The 22,630-nt window shown below is 42.6% G+C and overlaps 1 protein-coding gene across 1 annotated transcript in view; it reads right to left on the reverse strand.

The window, feature by feature from the left end:
* Nucleotides 1–1,578: 1,578 nt before the first annotated feature.
* kri1 (KRI1 homolog) overlaps nucleotides 1,579–22,630 on the reverse strand; it is a 32,631-nt gene continuing 11,579 nt past the window's right edge. Inside the window, exons 9-19 of the mRNA XM_043694892.2 lie at nucleotides 20,783–20,895; nucleotides 13,518–13,650; nucleotides 11,662–11,757; nucleotides 11,002–11,172; nucleotides 10,817–10,892; nucleotides 8,370–8,485; nucleotides 8,022–8,163; nucleotides 6,467–6,597; nucleotides 3,713–3,777; nucleotides 3,117–3,212; nucleotides 1,579–2,149 (exon numbers count right to left, since the gene is read on the reverse strand). Of these exons, the coding sequence (XP_043550827.2) occupies nucleotides 1,642–2,149; nucleotides 3,117–3,212; nucleotides 3,713–3,777; nucleotides 6,467–6,597; nucleotides 8,022–8,163; nucleotides 8,370–8,485; nucleotides 10,817–10,892; nucleotides 11,002–11,172; nucleotides 11,662–11,757; nucleotides 13,518–13,650; nucleotides 20,783–20,895 (1,647 nt within the window). The 3' untranslated portion in view covers nucleotides 1,579–1,641. The remainder of the gene's footprint in view (nucleotides 2,150–3,116; nucleotides 3,213–3,712; nucleotides 3,778–6,466; nucleotides 6,598–8,021; nucleotides 8,164–8,369; nucleotides 8,486–10,816; nucleotides 10,893–11,001; nucleotides 11,173–11,661; nucleotides 11,758–13,517; nucleotides 13,651–20,782; nucleotides 20,896–22,630) is intronic.

Below are 22,630 nucleotides of genomic sequence, written 5' to 3' on the forward strand. Positions count from 1 at the left end.
AATCTAATCTATGTGGAACAGTCCATCTTCCGCAACTACACTGGCCCCACTCCCCACCTTTTCCTCCGCTACATCGATGACTGTATCGGCGCCGCCTCGTGCTCCCACGAGGAGGTTGAACAGTTCATCCACTTCACCAACACCTTCCACCCCGACATCAAATTCACCTGGACAGTCTCAGATTCCTCCCTCCCCTTCCTCGACCTTTCTATTTCTATCTCAGGCGACCGAATCAACACGGACATCTACTACAAACCGACCGACTCCCACAGCTACCTGGACGACACCTCCTCCCACCCTGCCCCCTGTAAAAACGCCATCCCATTCTCCCAATTCCTTCGTGTCCGCCGCATCTGCTCCCAGGAGGACCAGTTCCAAAAATGTACAACCCAGATGGCCTCCTTCTTCAAGGACCGCAATTTCCCCCCGACGTGGTCGACGATGCCCTCCACCGCATCTCTTCCACTTCCCGCTCCTCCGCCCTTGAGCCCCGCCCCTCCAACCGCCACCAGGACAGAACCCCACTGGTCCTCACCTACCACCCCACCAATCACCATGTACAGCGCATCATCCGGCGTCATTTCCGCCACCTCCAAACGGACCCCACCACCAAGGATATATTTCCCTCCCCTCCACTATCAGCATTCCGTAAAGACCACTCCCTCCGTGACTCCCTCGTCAGATCCACACCCCTCACCAACCCAACCTCCACTCCCGGCACCTTCCCCTGCAACCGCAGGAGGTGCAAGACTTGCGCCCACACCTCCCCCCTCACCTCCCTCCAAGGCTCCAAAGAAACTTCCATATCCACCACAAATTCACCTGCACCTCCACACACATAATCTATTGCATCCTCTGCACCTGATGTGGCCTCCTCTATATTGGGGAGACAGGCCGGCTACTTGCGGAGCGTTTCAGAGAACACCTCTGGGACACCCGGACCAACCAACCCAACCACCCTGTGGCTCAACACTTCAACTCCCCCTCCCACTCCACCAAGGATATGCAGGTCTTTGGACTCCTCCATCGCCAGACCACAACAACACGACGTTTGGAGGAAGAGCGCCTCATCTTCCGCCTAGGAACCCTCCAACCACAAGGGATGAACTCGGATTTCACCAGTTTCCTCATTTCCCCTCCCCCCACCTTGTCTCAGTCAAATCCATCGAACTCAGCACCGCCTTCCTAACCTGCAATCTTCTTCCTGACCTCTCCACCCCCACCCCAGTCTGACCCATCACCCTCACCTTGACCTCTTTCCACCTATCGCATTTCCGACGTCCCTCCCCCAAGTCCCTCCTCCCTACCTTTTATCTTAGCCTGCTGGACACACTTTCCTCATTCCTGAAGAAGGGCTTATGCCCGAAACGTCGATTCTCCTGTTCCCTGGATGCTGCCTGACCTGCTGCGCTTTTCCAGCAACACATTTTCAGCTCTTTCTATGTTGTATATGTTTGCATCAAACAAAGTGTCCATCATGAAAGTTGGAATTCAGTGGGTCCCGTTTCCTGATTCCTTCCCTGTTACCCAAATACATAAGTAAACATTTCAATTCTAGGAGATAATTAATGGACCATCTGTGATAGCAAATATGTTTATTTTTCACAACACCATAAAAAATAATCTTACTCAGTAGAAAAATCAATCTCTGGTCGGTTTATTTTTCTCTTTCTTCTTCTTTTCTCTGAATATTTGTTTAAATTTCAGTTTACGTGTGTTTATCCCATAGGCTTGTAGTCTCTGGTCACTGAACAAATGCCCACCGAACTGCACTTGAGAAGTGAGGAGCATGTTTTTCTTTGTAACTTTCTTCCTTTTCTTGACTGTACCCTTGGATTGTTTTTGATGTGCAATGGGAGGGCCTGGAGATTTTTCTTCATCCTTTTCTCTGCTGGGATCCACTTCCTCTGGGGTTGCCGCATTCATATTCTCCTTTGACTTGGGAACCAAGATATCTTCATCTTCATCGCTATCCAGGCCAAAGACTTGTTCGTTCTCAGCGGACAACCTAATTTTCTTTGCACTTAGTTCGGCAGCTGCCTCTTCAACTCCTTCCCCTTCCAGCAACTGCGACTTTCTCAGCTTATCCCTTCTCTTCTTCCCAAGCTTTGTTTTGGCAGTTGCCTCATTACTCTGTGATTCATCTTCCCTATAAAACAGCAATGTTTATTTCGGTTACTACAGATAAACAATTAATCTTTACTCAAATACCTACAGAAAAAATCTCAACGGTACTGGAATTTAAAAATTATCAAAGCCTGAACTTAAAACATAAAGTTAATCTCTGTATTGGTGACTATGAAACTAACAGCAAGTGTTGCAGAAACCTATCTGTTTCATTCATGCCCTTTAGGGAAAAAAAATTGTTATCCTAACCTACATGAATCCAAAAGATTTGACTCTTAACTGCCCTCTAACATGCCATAGCAACCCACTGAGTCTAAGGGTCATTTGGGACAGGGAACAACACCACCCGTCGGAGGGAGGATGAGGACGAGGACAAGAAGGGTCTGGATGAGATTGTCTTCGGAGGGTCAATGTGAACTCGATGAGCCGAATAGCCTGCTTCCACAAAAAGACATGACCCTCTCTCAAGAAATGACATTAACCCAAAGAAACCCAAACACAAATAGAAAGCAGGAATTGTCAGCAGTGCTTCGCCTGAGGCCCACTGAAGATGTTACCTTGTAGGGTGACGAAACGTCTGGAAGTGAACCTTCCAGCTCAGCGAGCAAACCTACATCCAAAACCTCAACCTGAGCTACAAAGTTTCTCAAACCTCACTAGGATTTGATGATTCTAATAATGTTGACCATTAGTCTATTATAAGTGGTTGTCCATTCCAATTAGCAGTTTAATACAGCAAAGGTATTCCATATACCAAATTGCGAGTTAACAAAATGCACTTCTATGGAAGTACAAAATGCAATATTAGGTACATTCTGTTTTTTGTTCTAAATGATGTGCAGAGTTGTTGTCAAAATACAGTAAATACCACACATATACTTAGTCATTACATTACACTTGTTAAAGCCACCACTTCCTTCCTATGATCAAGTTGCTGCAATTATGAAGAATACAGACAATATTTGGTAGAGTCAGCAGATTATACTTACTGCAAAGCAAAAGACTTAAAGATCTGCTGCTTTTTCCACTGATTCTGAGCTTTCTGCTTGTAAATCTTCAGGTCATGAAGTTCTTCCTTTTCAGTCCTGTTAAAGCAATGTTTTGAAAGAAAATACGTTCCTTGCGCATCTTCACAAATACACATTTATGCAGTTACATTACACACACTGACTCATCCACACTAATTTTATGAGTCCTTAAATACTTTTAATAGTCATTATTTGTATAGGTCAGCATATACATAGATCAGTTAACTGAGCGACACAAAGGGGTCAAAGTTTAGATCATCTTGTCCTGCACACAACCCCCCTCCCCGCAACTCCAGTAACTTTCAAAATCTTAATTACAACAATTATGGATGCTCCTATAAATGAGTCCATGACTAGAATATAAAGGTCACTTTTGGGAATTTATATCTTGCAAAGGAATATACTTGGGAGTGATAAGGTTTTAAAGCTCTGCAGACTTGAGACTATGGACTTGGCATTATTTCATTTGAATCCAAGCCTGCCCTTTCGTATATTTCACAATCTGCAAGTTCTGAGTACGTGTGTCACAGGTCCTGGTTTCAGTTTTACTCACTGACCTGAACTGGCAGGTTTTCTTTAGTGAACACCAAGCATTAAGTTCTTTATCGTCTGCTGCCAAAATCTGCAAACAATTGCAAAAATGTTATCAATTCACCTCTGGGATATCAAGCTAAAGACACAACTGAGCACAAAGTTCATTGCAGATCTGCTTGTGAACATACTGAATTGAGAGTTGAAACCATGACAGGTTCTCTTGAGGAAGTCTTCCCAAATATGTCAACAAACATAGCAACTGCAGACACCTGGTCACTTGTTCTTGCAATCTGGGTGCCACTTACAGGAACCCATTTCTTGGCAGCTGACTGAGGGCTGGTACTTGCCTCATAGCAATGGTTGCACAATTGAGTAGTTAGCCTGCCCTTAGAATGTATTAAATATCAATCATAATGCAGGACTGGAATCATACACAGTCAAACCAGAAAAGGTGACACGTCCCCTTACAGTCCAGCAATTTTCATGATAATTGTTCCTTAAAAACCAACGAACACGAGAGTTTGAAATGGTTTCACAATTTTGTGAGTTATATCTCGCTCAATTTCTAGAGCAGTAGCATTGACACTCCAATCTAATCGCATTAGTTCAAGCAAGCTTAAAAATGGACTCTTACACAAAATAAACAGTTCAACCTTAATCCAATCACTGGATCAATCTAACTTAAAGCTTACGCATGTGAATGTGAAGACCATCTCAGTGTTGTGTTCCACACTACCCATTGCAGAGAAGAAAACAGACACAGTTCCGAGGTCTTCACTAGTGTTTCCCTATAATCAATTTCTTGCTCACAGACACTACAACCAACTTTCAATTACATGGAGCCTTCAATATCGTACAATGCCCACAGGGACATTCACCGACAAAATATGACACTTGAGCCGTATAAAGATATACAAAGGTAGTTTGGTCAGGGCTGGGCTTTAAGGAGCTTTAAAAGTCAGAGGTGGTGGTGATTGGAGAGGAAACTTCAAACGATTAGGCCTGGATTGCTGGAGGTATGGCTTTTAACGAAGGGGCAAAGTTAACCTGTAAAATGCCATCCTACCAATTCACTATCACTTGGACTTATTTTCAGTCAATATACTTGTTTTTTTTAATGAAATAATTCTCATCTGCCTCCAAGCATGGTGCCACTGTTTAAGAAGGGTGGTAAAGACAAGCCAGGGAACCATAGACCGCTGAGCCTGACCTCAGTGGTGGACAAGTTGTTGGAGGGAATCCTGAGGGACAGGATGTACATGTATTTGGAAAGGACAGGACTGATTAGGGATAGTCAACATGGCTTTGTGCATGGGAAATCTTGTCTCACAAACTTGATTGAGTTTTCTGAAGAAGTAACAAAGAAGATTGATGATGGCAGAACAGTAGATGTGATCTATATGGACTTCAGTAAGGCGTTTGACAAAGTTCCCCATGGGAGACTGATTAGCTAGGTTAGATCTCATGGAATAAACGGAGAACTAGCCATTTGGATACAGAACTGGCTCAAAGGTAGAAGACAGACGGTTGTGGTGGAGAGTTGTTTTTCAGACTGGAGGCCTGTGACCAGTGGAGTGCCACGAGGATTGGCACTCCTCATTTTTGTCATTTCCATAAATGATTTGGATGCGAGGATAAGAGGTACAGTTAGTAAGTTTGCAGATGACACCAAAATTGGAGGTGTAGTGGACAGCGAAGAGTGTTACTTCAGATTACAACAGAATCTGGACCAGATGGGCCAATGGGCTGAGAAGTGGCAGATGGAGTTTAATTCAGATAAATGTGAGGTGCTGCATTTTGGGAAAGCAAATCTTAGCAGGACTTATAATTAATGGTAAGGTCCGAGGGAATGTTGCTGAACAAAGAGACCTTGGAGTGCAGGTTCATACCTCCTTGAAAGTGGAGTCGCAGGTAGATAGGATAGTGAAGAAGGCGTTTGGTATACTTTCCTTTATTGGTCAAAATACTGAGTACAGGAGTTGGGAGGTCATGTTGCAGCTGTACAGGACATTGGTTAGCCACTGTTGGAATATTGTGTGCAATTCTGGTCTCCTTCCTATCAGAAAAATGTTATGAAACTTGAAAGGATTCAGAAAAGATTTACAAGGATGTTGGCAGGGTTGGAGGATTTGAGCTATCGAGAGAGGCTGAACAGGCTGGGGCTGTTTTCCCTGGAGCATTGGAGGCTGAAGGGTGACCTTATAGAGGTTTACAAAATTATGAGGGGCATGGATAGGATAAATAGACAAAGTCTTTTCCCTGGGATCGGGGAGTCCAGAACTAGAAGACATAGGTTTAGGGTGAGAGGGGAAAGATATAAAAGAGACCTAAGGGGCAACTTTTTCACACAGAGGGTGGTGCGTGTATGGAATGAGCTGCCAGAGGAAGTAGTGGAGGCTGGTACAATTGCAACATTTAAGAGGCATTTGGATGGGTATATGAATAGGAAGGGTTTGGAGGGATATGGGCCGGGTGCTGGCAGGTGGGACTAGATTGGGTTGGGATATCTGGTCGGCGTGGACAGGTTGGACTGAAGGGTCTATTTCCATGCTGTACATCTCTATGACTCCCCAAATTTTATTTCATTTCCATCCTCCCACTTGTGCTTTTGATGTCTTTCAAGATGCGTATATTCTTAACTGCCTCGATCACTAACCCCATACAAACCCCAGACTACATGACTAAAGTTTTACTGCCACCCAGGCTTGTGGTGTAAACAGTTTAGAGCATGTGCAGTATCCAGGGGGCTACAGGTTTATCTGCAAGTACAAACATACCTCTTCTGTGCTGAGCCCAAAGTCATTAGGCAACACCTGCCTGTACCTGAACCTACAGGGCAAGTCATCAATGATATCTTCGTAATCCAACTTGTAGTACTCATCCAAGTACTGTTCAAAGGTCTTGTCCTCTGTAATATAAAAACGTAAGGTTGAAAGCATTCGATTAGATAAAAGGCTCAATGTGACTGGTCATCAAAAAACTTTTGAAATGAGCCAAGTGAAAATGCACAACATATCTCCTCCCCTTCAACCAGATTGGTCATGTGAAACACACACAAAAAAAAACTTATAAAGTCCAAATAGTTGATCCCAGAGCTTACATTGTGTGGTCTCTTCCCAGTGGTCACTGTTTCCTATCCTGCCCTATATTGCTCTGCTCCCTTTTTCCTCATATATACATGAAATCTGTTGAGTCTGAACACTTCACATGGAACGGAGTTCTATTTAATTAAAAAGACTGTGGAGAAATATGCTCCAACTTATGGGACACTATGGGCAAAGAAATGTAAGCTTGCAACAGACGTGTGCTGAAGAACAGAATTGGCAGGAATGGGTTAACTCTGAAGCTTTGAAATAGTTCCAACCACTAAGATACCAAAGACTGTCTCTTGCAATTGCTTGTCCATTTGTTGTTAGATTTTGGTTAATTCTGCAGTCTACAGATGTAGCATAAATCTAGTTACTTCTCAGATCTCCCTTGGTTAACCAGTCTAAAGCTAAGAAACAGGCTTTCTTACACATATGTAATAAACTACTGGGAGAGGCCACACAACCTAAGTGCTGGGATCAATGTTTGGGCTTTAAATGTTGTTCTTTCATGTGTGTTTCATATGAACAAGTGGGATCCTCTTCCGATGACGACTCCATTGGTTACACCTTTATCACTTAATACCAGTGAGCCTTGTAGACTTCTACTGTAAGAAATCTGGTGGCAGGAAATCTACCTAAAAATTTGCTCACAAAATCTGGTGCCACCTGCGCAGATTTCTGACAACACATTGACATTAAAAAAAGATACACATACATGGAGAGGAGTAGGAAAATCAACCGTGCAGCTCAGCTCTCAGCGCGGTATGGGATTGGCTTAATTGTTCACCTGTGAGATTCATGTAGCATAAATAAAATCTTGGATAAAAGTATGCTTGGTTGTTGACATCGCATCAAGCAAGGGAATGGAAAGCTGAGAAACAGAACTTGATCCATTTCAGACACTCGAGTCAGCATGAAGTACTCCTAGCTGAGGTGTGGCAAAGCCAGAAATTCCCTCCCAAAATTCTATCCCATGCTATACCATCATGAGCAATGGTCACCACCTCTAGGTGAGGAGTGCCTTCTTCCATCAATCCAGAACCACACACGCAAACCATTTTGTGAATTCCATTAGTGAGTCCAACAATTAGGAGTAAAATGTTTCTGCCTCAAACTTTACCCAGCGAGTATAGGGTTTAAACTATCTACTCAATTTTATGATGCAGGAGAGATCAGCTACCATAACAAGTGGGTGGGTGGACATACCCAATTCAAAAGCTGACAGGACTGATAGGACACTTACTGGGATCAAATGCTGGCTTTGCCTTGCTAACTGCCTCAGCAAATTTAGACTTCTGCCTTTTCTTGCCCATGAAAGGAGCATTTTGTTTCTTTTTCTTCTTAGAGGAGATTACTTGTTGGCTGGGATCATAATCTGCATCCATCTGTTAAGAGAAATATTGATATTTCAGTGTTATTTAATGGTCAGATTGCAGAGTTCTTGTGCAGGAGAGGAAAAATTAAACTTGACAGCACCCTGTCTCCCAGAGTCTTCCAAGCCTCTCCCTTAAAGAGAAATTCCTACAAAATAAACTCAATTTTACAGCAGCATTGATCAAACATATAGTAATTAAAATAAAGTGCAGCTTACAATAAAATCAGGATCCTCACAGTGTGGCTCAAAACTCTCTCGCTGCGACTGTTCTTCTTCCTCTCCCTCAGCACAGCCATCTTCTGCTCCTGTCCACGTGTCCCAGTTCCATTCATCTGGTATAAACGTAAATAGGAATTGCAACTAAATCCAGTTATCCTTTCTAAAAAGGGTACAAATAATGCTTTTGGTGTTGAAGTCCCACCTTACGTGCCATCTTTTGTCAACAAGATTGATTAAACACTGGCTTTTGGGATTTGGTAACTAATTAGCCCATTCTTTTTCTTATTTCATGGCATGTGCTTGTCACTAGCAAGGCCAGTCTTTGTTGCATAACCACAATCGCCTTTGAACAGATTCACTTGTTCGAGGGCAGGTAAAAGTAAAGTACTACACTGTGGATCCCCAATCATTTTCTGGTGAGACCAGGAAAGGTTGGCAGATTTTCTTCCTGTAAGGACTGGATAGTTTCATGGTCACCATTTCAGATTTAATGAATTGAAATCAAGTTTCACTAACTCAAGGTAGGATGTCACCCTGCACATTCCAAACCATCAGAGTCGAGATGGTGCTGGAAAAGCACAGCAGGTCAGGCAGCATCCGAACAACAGAAAATCAATGTTCCGGGCAAAAACCCTTCATCAGGAATTAGGCTTGTGAGCTGAGGGGGTGGAGAGATAAAAGGGAGGGTGTGTGTGTGTGTGTGGGGGAGGGAGAAAAGGTAGCTGCAATTGCGATAGGGTAGATGGAAGTGGGGATTATGGCGATAGATCAGAGAGGAGGTTGGAGTGGATAGGTGGGAAGGAAGATGGACAGGTCGGACAGGTCATGAGGACGGTGCCGAGTTGGAACTGGGATAAGGTGGGGGGAGGGGAAATGAGGAAACTGGTGAATTCCACATTGATGCCATGGGGTTGGAGGGTGCCAACGCGGAAGATGAGCAGTCCTCCTTTCAGGCGTCGGGTGGTTAGGGAGTGGCGATGGAGGAGGACCAGGACCTGCATGTCCTTGGCGGAGTGAGAGGGGGAGTTGAAGTGTTTGGCCACAGGGCGGTGGGGTTGGTTGGTGCAGGTGTCCTGGAGATGTCTGAAGCGCTCTGCGAGTAGGGGTCCTGTCTCCCCAGTGTAAAGGAGACTGCAACTGGAGCAACGAATACAGTAAATGACATGTGTGGAAGTGCAGGTGAAGCTTTGATGGATGTAGAAGGCTCCTTTGTGTCCTTGGATGGGGGTGAGGGGGGAGGTGTGGACGCAGGTTTTGCAATTCATGCGGTGGCAGGGCAGGTGTGTGTGTGTGTGTGTGTGCGTGCATACGCACACGGTGGCAGCATGGACCTGACCAGGCAGTCACAGAAGGAATGGTCTTTACAGAAAGCGGATAGGGGTGGGCAGGGAAATATGTCTCTGGTGGTGGGTCTGTTTGTAGGTGGCAGAAATGTCGGAGGATGTTGCAATTTATTCAGAGGTTGGTGGGGTGGCAGGTGAGGACCGGTGGGGGGGGGGGGGTCTGTCACTGTTGCAGTGGGATGGGGCTCAAAGGTGGAGGTGCGGAAAGTGGGCTCTGATCTCCAGCATCTGCACACCTCACTTTCACCTTTCCAAAGCATCAGTCAAGTGTCTGAATTACTAGTCCACTACCATTGTCACTTCACTGTATCTCCCCATGATGGGCATGCACTCACACTTATCCAGTAGTAGATACTCAACAATGATCAGGAATGGGAATCTTTGCCACATTGCTGCCCAATTTGAGATCAGCAGAACTCAGAAGAGGGCAGAGGTCAATCCAGGGAATCTCTTGCCTGTGTAAAGAGATTTGCCTCGTCATAAGGAACAAGGGAATGTTCTTACTGTGGGGTCCTGCCATTTCCATGTCACAATACGTTGGGAGCATTACAGTAGTCACACCAATTGCAGTCTTCAATCAGAAAATGCACAAGTGAAAATGTTCATAGCATAATGCAAAGAAGGTCAAGGTTACAGTCACAAGCAAGAAAATCTTACTGTAAGGGGGCATTTTCAAAGTTAAACTTTTGACGATTTGACATTACACCCTTTACACGCACGCAAAAATTTAAAATGAAACACACTCATACTGGGTAATGCATCAAGTTATTATGGCAGCAAAGAGGAAAAACCTGGCTTCAATGTATACTGAGAACTTGATCAAGTATCCAGGCAAATCAAGCACATTTCTTCTGAATGCAATTATTTAACATATTACGTGGCATTTGTCCCAGTCATATAACAATGATTAGCATTAGGTCTGGTTAGCATTCCATTTCCAGATCACAGACTCGCCACCTGTCCTACTGAAACCATTAGGCATACACATTGGGTGACATTATGAATATGTGGTTCAGCCCCCAGAAGTTCAGAGAGCGTGAGATGTTACTGCGGCTGTATTTAACTCATTTCTCTCAAGTATATTTCCAAAAGTGATGTTACCACCAAGTTCCTCGTCGTCCTCAAACTGTGGTTTGTGCTCATCTCCCACTCCATAATAGTCATCGTTAAAGAATTGCTGCAGGGAGAATAATAAAGAAAAAAAAAAGTTTCCTGGTCAGGAAAGCTTGCTTTCGTTTTGTAAAGTATTAAAACTGGCTCTGCTTATTTTGCCTCTCGCATCAAACCTGCATCAACTGGTCATGCTTGACTGGATCAAAGTCCTCCTCCAGATGTTGCTCATCGAAGCCAACAGTTTCATTCCCAGTTATCTCCTTTAACCGGTTCAGCTTGTTGATAATCTCCATCCTCTTCAGCTTCTTAAGCTGTTTTATCTCTTCCTGCTTCTTTTCCTTCTCCTAAAGGAACCATTCATAAAGATTGAAACAAAAGTAAGAAGGTTATTAAGGAGCTTTGCTTGGCTGACCAAAGCTTTGAAATTTCCCTCCACCCACAGGAAGTGCTTGAATGGTACTTGGGAGATTTCTGAGGCACAGCGTAACTGGGGAACTCAGTGCACAGACCGTTCAGCTCTCTATGGTGCAAAGTGCTAGTCTAACCAAGCACTGGCAGCATAGGACTGTGCTTTGTGCTGACAGTGTGCAGGACTGATTTATTTACATGGGGTGGTGGATGGCTGCTGACTGCATTTTATGTTGTGTAGAGAGGCCAATACCACTCCTGTGTTCATGTGCACTGTACATAAATTGAGGAAAAACTGGAGGAAGCCTGTCTGATACAATCAATCAATCAGTAAACAATCAACAGAGAAATATTCCAAAACTTTACACAGGTGCTGTTCAGCTTTAATGGTAATTTTTAATCAAATGAAAATAACTGAAACTTACTTTTCGCTTCCTTTCCTTAATTTCTTCTCTTTTGCGCTTTCTTCTATCATCTTTTGCTCTGACTGAGGTCGCAATCGTTCTCGGGTATGATTTTATCTTTAAAAGAGAAAACGGTACAATGTTTTGGAAGGCCCCAAAAGCCAATGATTATAAAACAAACAAAAACATCAAAAAGATCCTTTAGTTACTTCAAGGAATGCAGCTAGATACATGCATACACAACAATATCTTTTCACTACTGCTTTGCCGCATGTCTGTGCAAGCAGGGATCAGTAAACTTACTGGTTAGATTTTTACCCTCAACATCACTTAACAGGAAGATGACACCACTAATTAAAAGCAGAGCTCTTACAAATAACCAATAAAGTTAAAGGAAATTCACAATTTTGCTTCAAATCTGGGTCTTTATTGTAAAATATATAGAACAATTAACATACCCATGCTTATTACTATTAATTGATGTGTCAAAGGGAAACATCAACATTTTTGTATCAACAGTTGCAAAATATGGGGTAAATTTTCATTCTCTGGATACAGGCATTGGTGGCGAGACCAGCATTTATTCCCATTCCCAATTCCCCTTGAGAAGGTTGTGCTGAGTTACATTCTTGAAATGCTGCATTCTGTGGAGTGCAGGTACAAGCACAGTGCTTTAAATGGAGTGAGTTCCAGGATTTTGACCCAGCAACAGAGGAGGAGCAAGAATATAGTTTCAAGTCTAGATGGTTGGTGACTTGGAGAGGTACGTGCAGGTGATGATGTTTTCATGCATTCAGTGTCCTTCAAGTGGTAGAGGTCATGTGTTTGGAAGGTGCTATCAAAGCACCCTGGATGAGTTGCTACATACCGTTAAATGCTGCCATGATATCAAGGGCAGTCACTCTCACCTCATCTCTGGAGTTCAGCTCTTTTGTCCATGTTTGGACCATAGCTGTAATGACGTCAGGAGCTCACTAGCCCAATGGAATCCAGAGTGAGTGACAGTGAGCAGTTACTGGTGAGCAAGACATTTATAGAACTTTTCACAATATGTTTCATACTGACTGGTTGGATTATTCCTGCTTTTTGTGGACTCGATGTGTTATTTTTGGGCTGAATCATTCTATGATTTGATCATTGGGGCTTCAGGTTCTTTTCAACAGGAAGTTCTGCGGTGCAAGCTTCAGAAATCTATTTATATTTTTGAATTATCTACATTCCCGCTCTATTTTCAAATCTAACATTGATATTTATGACTACTCTGCACCCCCCCCCCTTGCCACTGCTCCTTTCCCCTTTTTCCCCCTCCTCTCCCCCCCCCCCCGCCCCAGTCATGTAATATCACAACGACAAACATAGCACCCAATCTCCATTGTCTGACAGTGGCACTCTGAATTTTTTCTGCGGGTCACATATATAAATTTAGGTATTTTGTCCCACTCCCCACCCCCACCTGCCAGTGATTTCCTGAAGGCATTCAAACATTCCAAGTGTGTAACATGTCAGAAGGCATCTGGCCTGTGATCTCTGGATAGCTGAGGGTGTTGTATGCTGGCTGATAATTCAAATGCTAAACCTGAACCTGTCCTGACCAAACATTGCTCTTGGGTGGAGTGACTGGACAGTAAGCAGAGACAGGACCCTTGTCAATCCTCCCTCCTAGTATGTCCCCATCGTCCCCCTCTACAAGAGGGTGCTAAACCCAACTTTGTAGCCCCTTCCACTCCCTGGGAGTGATTTGGGTTTAAACAGTGAGCTCAGCAGAACCATGTGTGAAGGTGGGGCTTTAATCTATTAATAAAAGAACAGCTGTTCATAACCAAGACTAATGAGTCGAAAGACAAAATGCTATCTTTAGACAACAGTAATATGCTCACAAATTCTGCATCAGGTTCTTCAAATCTGAAGTTATATTTTCTTTCAAAGTCTTCCTGTTTCCTCAGAAATAGTTCCCCATCATCTTCGGAGTCATCCACTTCATCCTCGACAATCTCATCATAAGTTGGAATTCTTCAGGACCATGACAAGGAAACAATAAAGCAGTTATGAGCTTGCATCAACGTGTCTAAAATGGCAAGGAATGTCTACAAATGTCTGTAGGATTACGACGACAGAAATCCAATTATTACATGCACGAATGCCATGTGCAATCATATCAGCAAACAAGCAAGGGCATCTTACTCTTCCCCTCCTTCATGCATGCTAGCAATGGTTAAGGCAAAAAAAAAACACGAGCTGCACTTTTTTGTTTAAAAAACTCATCCATGGAATGAGGGCACTGCTGGCTGGTCAGCATTTATTACCCATCCTTAATTTCAGAATCAACCACATTGCTGTGGGTCTGGAGTCACATGTAGGCCAGACCAGGTAAGGGTCTCAGTTTCCTTCTCTAAAAGGACATTAATGAACTAGATGAGTTTTTCTGACAATCGACAATGGATTCATGGTCACCATCAGATATTTAATTCCAGATTCTTTGTTACTGAATTCAAATTCCGCCATCTGCCATGACAGGATTCAAACCCAGAACTTTATCTGGGTTTCTGGATCAACACAGAGAAAGTGACGACTGCAGCTGCTGCAGAGTCAGAGATGAAAAGTGTGGAGCTGGAGAAGGAAAGGTCAGGCAGCATCTGAGGAACAGGAGAGTCGACGTTTCGGGTATAAGCCCATCATGATTCCTAATGAAGGGCTTATGCCCAAAATGTCAACTCTCCTGCTCCATGGATGCTGCCTGACCTGCTGTGCTTTTCCAGCACCACACATTTTGTTTCTGGATCAACAGTCCAGCGATAATACCCCTAGGCCACTGCCTCCCAATTGCACTGCAGTGGACCCTAGCAGTGCACACAGCTAGGAAGGGGAGGAAGAGAGAGCAAATATTTGCAGTGGCAGATTACACAAACACTGTGGGTTGAAACCTATACCAGGTGGATGAGTTGACCCTTTCCCTCCGTTGTCATAAGCATTCTAGATGAAGTGAGCTTGGACAGCCTCAATGCAATTCCTCATTGAATATAATATGTCAATGTCGCTCAATCGCCAATGAGTAGTTAGAATTTTCTCCTTGTTTTAATTGTCAATACTAATTCAATGCAGAGAGTTGTTTGTTTGACAATTTCTCCATTCTCAAAGCTGATGCCTCTTTGTTGGGATACAACTGTACATGTGCAATCATCCTCTGTTGTAGACCTAGCTTTGTTTATTGGCAAGCTGCCTGATTGCTTTGTGAGGCATTTACAGAACTCCCAATGAATATGACTTAACAAGGAGACCAAAAAATATTACCATGGCTTTTTCCAATTATCCCATTCCTCTAATCTCACTCAAACCGAAGACAACTCAGACTTGACTCAGTAGGTAAAATATTACTATACTTTCTTTTTAAATTTAATTTTTCTGCATCTGTCTTGAACACACCTACTTTTAACTGCACTGACAATCAACTGGTAACTCATCCAAATGACTACAGGAGTGTTGGGCAAATAAGTGACTACTGAATCCTGGAGGACACATGTCAAGTCCAGCCTTGTTCTCACTGTCAGTTTATGAGGTGGCAATGAACAGAAATCGTGAAAATTCCACGCAAAAATAAAATTATATTTTACCTCAAAAAAGTTTCCTTGAGCTGTTCTCGACTTAAGATAAGGAGACATGACCTGAAGATGCCCAATTCAGGTCTCTGCTATCAAAAAATAAATCTATAAATCTTGTTGATGCAAGGGAAGGAAAATAAAAAAGTGAGGGGAAAAATAAAAACTGGAGACCATCAATAAAGTACAGTCACCAGGAAATCGGACAGGGACTTTGGGAATAATCAGAGCATGGCAAGAATGTGGAATTCACTACCACCCAGAAGTGACTGCGGCAAATAGTACATACACATTTAAGGGGAGGCTGGATACTCATGAGGGAGAAGGGAATAGGAGGGTATACTGACAGATAAGCAAAGATCAGGAAAACGCCTGAGTGGAGCATAGAGTAAATCATGGATAGGCTGGACGTAAATAAACTGTTTATATTTGGCATAATCACCCCATGTAACATTTAAATGAACAGCACTAACATATCTTGAAATTGTCAGTTATCAAAAGCTTCCATTTTGAGATAGTCAAGAACTGGAAGCTTAACAGGTCATTTCCTCTGCAAATCAAATGGACGCAGATTGTTCTGTCTTGAATACTGCCCAAATAAGATTAGCTAACTCATTGTGGGGTGCAGTGGATAGCGTACCCAGCTCTGGGCCAGATGTTCCAGGTTTCAGTCTCCACCAGAACTCACTGGCCACAGGAGAAGCATTTACGAACGAGTTAGGTGAGCCAATAGCCAGCATGTGATCCTTCCACCACCTCCCCACTGATCCCCAAAGGGGAAAAAGGTGTGTGAAGATACAATATGAACAACATATAATGAACTGAATGAGGAACGCTGTTAGTCTATGCAGGGAGTAACATAACAGGTAGTGAACGTATCGATCAAACCGAAGATTTATACATTGGCTTGGTGGATTGGTGTTGATAACCTACATTTGTATAGCACCTTTAATACAGGCATTTCACAAGGGTATTTATCAGATGAAATCTGACACAGACTCACATTAGGATGGTTAACCAAAAGTTCAAGTTGAAGATTATCAAAAGGCGAGAGACGTTTAGCAGGTGAAGACATGGCCACCAATGATGGAGTGGTAAAAACTGGGAGAGCGCATCAGGCTAAAACTGGAGGATTAGAGAAGTGCAAGACCAATGCCATTCACCTGCAGGAGCAGAGAATGTGGGAGGGACATCGAAAGAAGTTTGCACAGGATGTTTTAGACCCAATCTAGAGGCAGCCTGGAGGGGTGAAAAAAAGTTTTTCATATATATATATATATATATATATATATATATAACATCATAATTACACTTCATTGCCATTTTATAGGTCATGTTCTCATGACATACATGACTGGAATTTTTACACCAGCAGCCTTGTGTCCAGACCCTCCCCTTGCCCTGGGTTAAGGGAATTAAGGGAATTCTGCTTTTTGAGGGAAATTGTAATATTTTAATTTTTAGAACAACTGTTTCAAAATTCCTGCTTGTCATTAGCTCACATTTCATTGGTCAAAACTTATAAAGACAAATCCTTGGAAATGGCCAATCAGCTCACAGCAGAATAGTTTTCTAACCCTCCCCTGACCTGGGGCAACAAGGCGACACTTTGAGGGGAAAAAAGCTATTTAGTTAATATTTTCACAAAAAAAAAGACAACTGGTTTCATAATTCCTGCTCATTCTTCAGTTGCACTTAATTGGCGGAGACAATTGACATTCTACCTGAGGAATTCGCCAATCAGGTTTCAACAGCAACGGCAACTTATTATAACACAAGTCAGAGCAGCCAATCAATGCTTGAAAAGAAAGTTGAGAGCTGGGATCATTAAACGGTCGTTAGTCTGTCAGGCAACACTGTATCGGGGTTAAACACATCACTTACCAGCAGATGGCTGACCCACCAGTGCCCTGACCTTGACATATAACAGTTCACCCAGAGTTACACTCAGAGCTGCAGGAATCCGATTTGTAAGTTACAACCATGGTGACAGGGAGGCAGCCACTCGACCATTTCCCTCCAATTTGAGTGAACTATGTATCTGAAATTAATCCACCCAACCTTGCTTGCACAACCCTCAATGCCACTGGCCTAACAAATACCTATCTAATTCAATTTTGAAAATTTTCATTGGATTCCCATCCTCCACAGCTTTCTGAGGGAGATGTACAGATTTCTTCCAGACTTGATGCACCCTGGGCATCATCCCTGAATGGACAAGCTCAAAATTCAAGGCTTTTCCTCTTGATTTTCCATTTTAAATCATGCTTACATTTTAGCTTGTAAAGGTGAGGAGCAAAAGGCAGGTTTTCTTTGTACAGGGGGAATGAAAAAAAGTGAGGAAATTGTGGCAATACAGGAAATGCATTGGGAATTATTCAAATAAAAATAAAGTCTACTTCCTCCTTTTCAACTCCCCCCCCGTCTCCCCTAACGTCAAATATTACTGGCCCAGTTGCAAGGGTAGTACTTCAAACAAATGGCCATTCTCATGTACAAGGCCTGTGAATTTCAACTTGCTATTCAGCTGTTAGAGGCATCAAGTTCACAGACAAGCATTCTTGCCACAACATTTCGGTGAAGGGGTTTTGTACATAGTGACTGACAGCAGGAACCGTGGCTAGCAGGTTTAGCCTCCCCGACCCAGAGTTCAATTTTACTGTAACATTTCTTCACAAGATCACTTGAAAGTTATAAAAATATTTCAATCACAGAGAAGCACATATGAATATTTATGTGCTCCCAGGACACCCCACAATCACATGCATACGGAGACCCCCAAGTCACATGCAGACACTCCCAGAGTATCCTATACTCACTCACTTCCCTCCCTGAGAACACCTCCTACAATCGCTGTCACATACACTACAAACATAATTTAATACTGGCCACTTTTATTTCATAAAGCTTTATTATGTCTCATCATGCCTAAAAGCATTTCATATGTTGAGAGTCACTAAAGATCAATCACTCCGTTAGAGACAAACATGCAACCATTTAGCTGTCACCTCACCAGACTATTGAAAGTATGATTAGAGTGATGGCCTTTTGTGTACACATATTTCAGTAACTTTTTTTAAAAAAATGAATCTATGCTTGAGCTTACATTATGAAGTGTGAAGCCTCCACACTGCAGGAAAAACAAGGTCTCTTTTCTCTCTATGTAATGAAGAAACCAAAGCCTACAAGAAATAAAGATATTCTCTTCTACCCAGTTATTGTAAGTTGTTGCTCCTAATCAGTAAATGAAATACTTTAGAATTGGAGTACAAATTGCCTCGAGCCCTCTGGAAAGAAATCTAGAAGGAAGAACGTCTGACAACAGAAAGCCTTGTGGGGGGCAAATAGAATAGCTCATCAACTCCTGTGGACTGGGGCTACTGAACAGTATTTCTTCAGTATCTTTTCCTCTATCCATAACACGCTTTGTTTGCTTGTGTAGAAGAGTTTATAATTCATATTTTTCTTTTCCTGAGGTTAAGTTTGAATTATTAATGAAAAATCCTTCTCAAGTGCAGAAACCCGGTCAGTATTTTTCGTTAACCAGAGCCCATGAGGCAGGTAAACTGGGGACTTTGACTATTTCAATTAAATCTTTATCTTTTGTGACAACCCAGGGAGTACTGAGGCTCAACTATGAGAATACGTTACTAAAGTGGGTCATGACACTTAGCTCATCCCCATTGTCAAGACCATTCAGGATCTTATATACTTCAATCAAGTCACCCCTCACTCTTCTAAACTTCAATGGAAGCAAGCCTAGCCTGTCCAAACTTTCATCATGAGACACCCTCCTCATTCTAGGCAGAAGTCTAATAAATCCCTTAGAATCGCATCAAACACATTTACACATTTCCTGAAATAAGGAGTCCAAAACTGCATACAGTACTTGAAGTGTGGTCTCAGTAATGTCCTGCATACCTAACACATAACATCCTTATTTTTATGTTCATATTAAAATATAGCATTCCATTAGCTTCATTAATTACTTGATGTACCTGCACAGCAACTTTTTGTGACTCATGAAAAAGAGCATCTAGATCCCTTTGCATCTCAGAATTCTGCAGACTTTCACCATTTAAGTAAAAATGCTTCTTTTTTAGTCTTGCTGCCAACTTCACATTTTATTACATTACATTCCATGTGCCTGAACTTTGCCCACTCATTCATGAAGGGCTTATGCCCAAAACGTCGATTCTCCTGCTCCATGGATGCTGCCTGACCTGCTGCGCTTTTCCAGCACCACACTCTCGACACTCACTCAACCTACCTTTATATGCCTTCATTCCCTTTTTGTCCTCTTCATAACAATACTTGCATGCCTTAATTTGTGCCGTCTGCAAATTTAGCTACTAAGTTTTTGCGCATTATCCAAGTTATTGATATGCATTGTAAAAACATTAGAGACCACTGCAGGACTCAATTCCTCAGCCTCAGCTCCTGCAATTGGGACTTCTTTTGCATTTCCAATTTTAATCACCATTGGAGGCCAAGCTTTCAGTTGCCTTGGCTCCAAACTCTAGACTTCCCTTCTCTGCATCTTTTTCCAACTCATTTTCCAACTATAAGACTCTTCTTAAAATCTATCGCTTGGACCAGACTTCGAGTCATCTGACCCAATGTCTAGATGTCTCAAATTTGTTTTATAACATTCCTATGAAATGGCTTAAAACAGTTCATTGTGCTTTGGGGCGGCACGCTGGCTCAGTGGTTAGCACTGTTGCCTCACAGCATCAGGCACCCAGGTTCAATTCTAGCCTCAGGCGACTGTTTGTGTGGAGTTTACACATTCTCCCTGTGTCTGCGTGGATTTCCTTCGGGTGCTCTGGTTTCCTCCCACAATCCAAAGATGAGCAGATAAGATGAATTGGCCGTGCTAAATTGCCCATAGTGTTAGATGCATTTGTCAGAGGGAAACAGGTCTGGGTGGGTTACTCTTCGGAGGGTCAGTGTGGACTTGTTGGGCCGAAGGGCCTGATTCCACACTGTCAGGAATTTAATCTAATCTAAAAAGGTGCTACATAAATACAAGTTATTATACAAATGCAAGGTTCGTTTTTGAAGCATTACAAGTAACCTTTGCCAAATTTCGAACTTCACCCATCACCTTTTTGGTCAAAGCAACCCCCAAATAAGCATTCTTGAGTTTTACTTTGCAAACACTGTATAACATACAGTAACAAAAACGGTTACTGCTGATATTCAATTTTAAATGGACTGAAATAGGATAGTGCGATAAAAACAGTTGATTGCGTCCAAAGTTCTTCTTTTAAGCTACACTAAGGAAGCCATTAAATCTTTCCAATAAACACCTTGGCTGGAACATAAACACAGTCACGCACTATTGCTACTTGGCACAATTATACCCCCATTGGGGGTCAGGGCATCAAGAGGAGGAACCTTTTCATTTTTATAGTAATAAAAGAAATCCAATTAAATAATTAAGGCAGATTGATAGGCAATAGATGCTGGTACAGACGGTGAAGCTCACATCCCATGTTTGAATAACAACAATTATTTGAACATGGCTACTTAAAAATGTATCTTACCTCTCCTCGTCCTCCTCCTCTTCCTCAAGATATCTTTTATTGAGAATATAGTCCCGGAGAAACCTCTCCCCTTCGTCCAACTGAGGATCATTCCAATAATCCCGCAGATATTGCTGCATCACAAAAAAAACGATAATCAGTGATGGAAATATCAACAAGCAGCACTCAAACAGTTAAAAATATATAATAGGAGTGCCAGAGCTAGGAAATAGATTCAAAATATCATCACTCTGGATTCCTAATCTATGCTATATGGGTTAGGGAAAGGGAAGACAGGACACCTCTCTCAAAAAAGGTATGAAAATGTCAGGAAAGTTGTTGCACAATTCTTACTACAGGCCATTAAATTCTCACATCACAGTATTGCATTTCAGCAGCCTTATCATTCAGTGACCAACAGGCCTATAACTATCTGAACACAACCTGGCGCTGCCTAGAAAAAATGCAGAATTCCGTCTCAAGGTACTATTTTTGGTGATAGACTCTTAAAAATCAAATGTGCTTATAGTTGAAAGTGATTCTTTTTAAATGAAGGAAAGATATTTTAAAAGTATATATCTCCTCAACAGCCATGGTGCACTAGCCATGGACTTAGGTTAAGGTAACTCAAAGAACAGGTTACTAGTTAATGAGAGGGTGATTAGAGAAGACTCCAAACCCACACTGGAGACATAAAACTTCATTCAGAACTTATGCAACAGAGCACATTGGAGTTAAGGAATACATTAAGTGAAAGGCAAAGAAATCACTTCACTGAATCCAAGTCTGCAGAATAATACGTGGTGCAACATTTACAATCAATCCTGAATGTCTGCACATTAATTACATCGTGTGCAGTGTGATAGGCTATTCAAGTACTATAGCCTGGCATTAAAAGGTTCACAAATGTGGTTTTCAATTGGATCAAGGTAGCACCTTTCCTGGTGCCTCATGTGCTATTATGTGCTTAATAGAGAAAACTCAAGAGACAGATTGCTTTATATTTCTGATCTAGCCAATTTACAAGGACTTTGTTTTTATAAATTATAAAATAGTTTACATTAAATTAAAATGAGGAAATACATTACAAATATTACTGATAGTAGTCACCATATGCTGATTCATACATTTTATAGTGCTTTTAATGTAGAAAAATATCCCAAGCTGCTTGTCAGACATAAGAGCTAAGGAATTATTTTGGACTACCTGATAGGTCAGTGGAGCTCAAGACTACCATCCCAACAGCATCCACATCCAGAGGATCATTAGGCACTATTTCCAGCACATCCAGTGAGATGCCACCACCAGACAATATCCCCCTACCCTTCCCTGTCCGCTTTCCTCAGGGACTGTTCCCTCCGGGCCACCTGGTCCACTCTTCCTTCACTCCCAACACGCCCCCACAGCCTCACAGCACTTGCCGTTGCAACACAGAAGGTGTAACACCAGCATTTTACCTGCACTTCACACAATCTAGTCTATTGCATTTGCTGCTCACAATGTGGTCTCCTCTAAATTGGGGAAATGAAGCGTAGACTGGGTGACCACTGTACAGAATGCTTGCGTTCTGTCCACAAAAAAAAAAGACCCTGAGCTTCCAGTTGTCTGCCGCTTCACCACCCCACCCTGCTCCCTGGCCAACATCTGTGTCTCAGGCTTGCTGCAGTGCTCCACTGAAGCTCAGCACAAGCTGGAAGAACAGCACCTCATTTTCCACTTGGGGACCCTGCAGCCTTCTGGATTCAATATGGAGTTCAACAACTTTAGGGCTTGAGCTCTCCCATATCCTTACCCTAATCCCCACAAATCTGGCCTTGTTATCACATAGTCTGCTTTTACACACCAACCACTGTTAGCCATTAACAGTTC

This window comes from Chiloscyllium plagiosum, unplaced genomic scaffold (genome assembly GCF_037043375.1).
Source record: "Chiloscyllium plagiosum isolate Xiang-an unplaced genomic scaffold, Cpla_swu_hap1 HiC_scaffold_45, whole genome shotgun sequence".
Lineage (NCBI taxonomy): Eukaryota > Metazoa > Chordata > Chondrichthyes > Orectolobiformes > Hemiscylliidae > Chiloscyllium > Chiloscyllium plagiosum.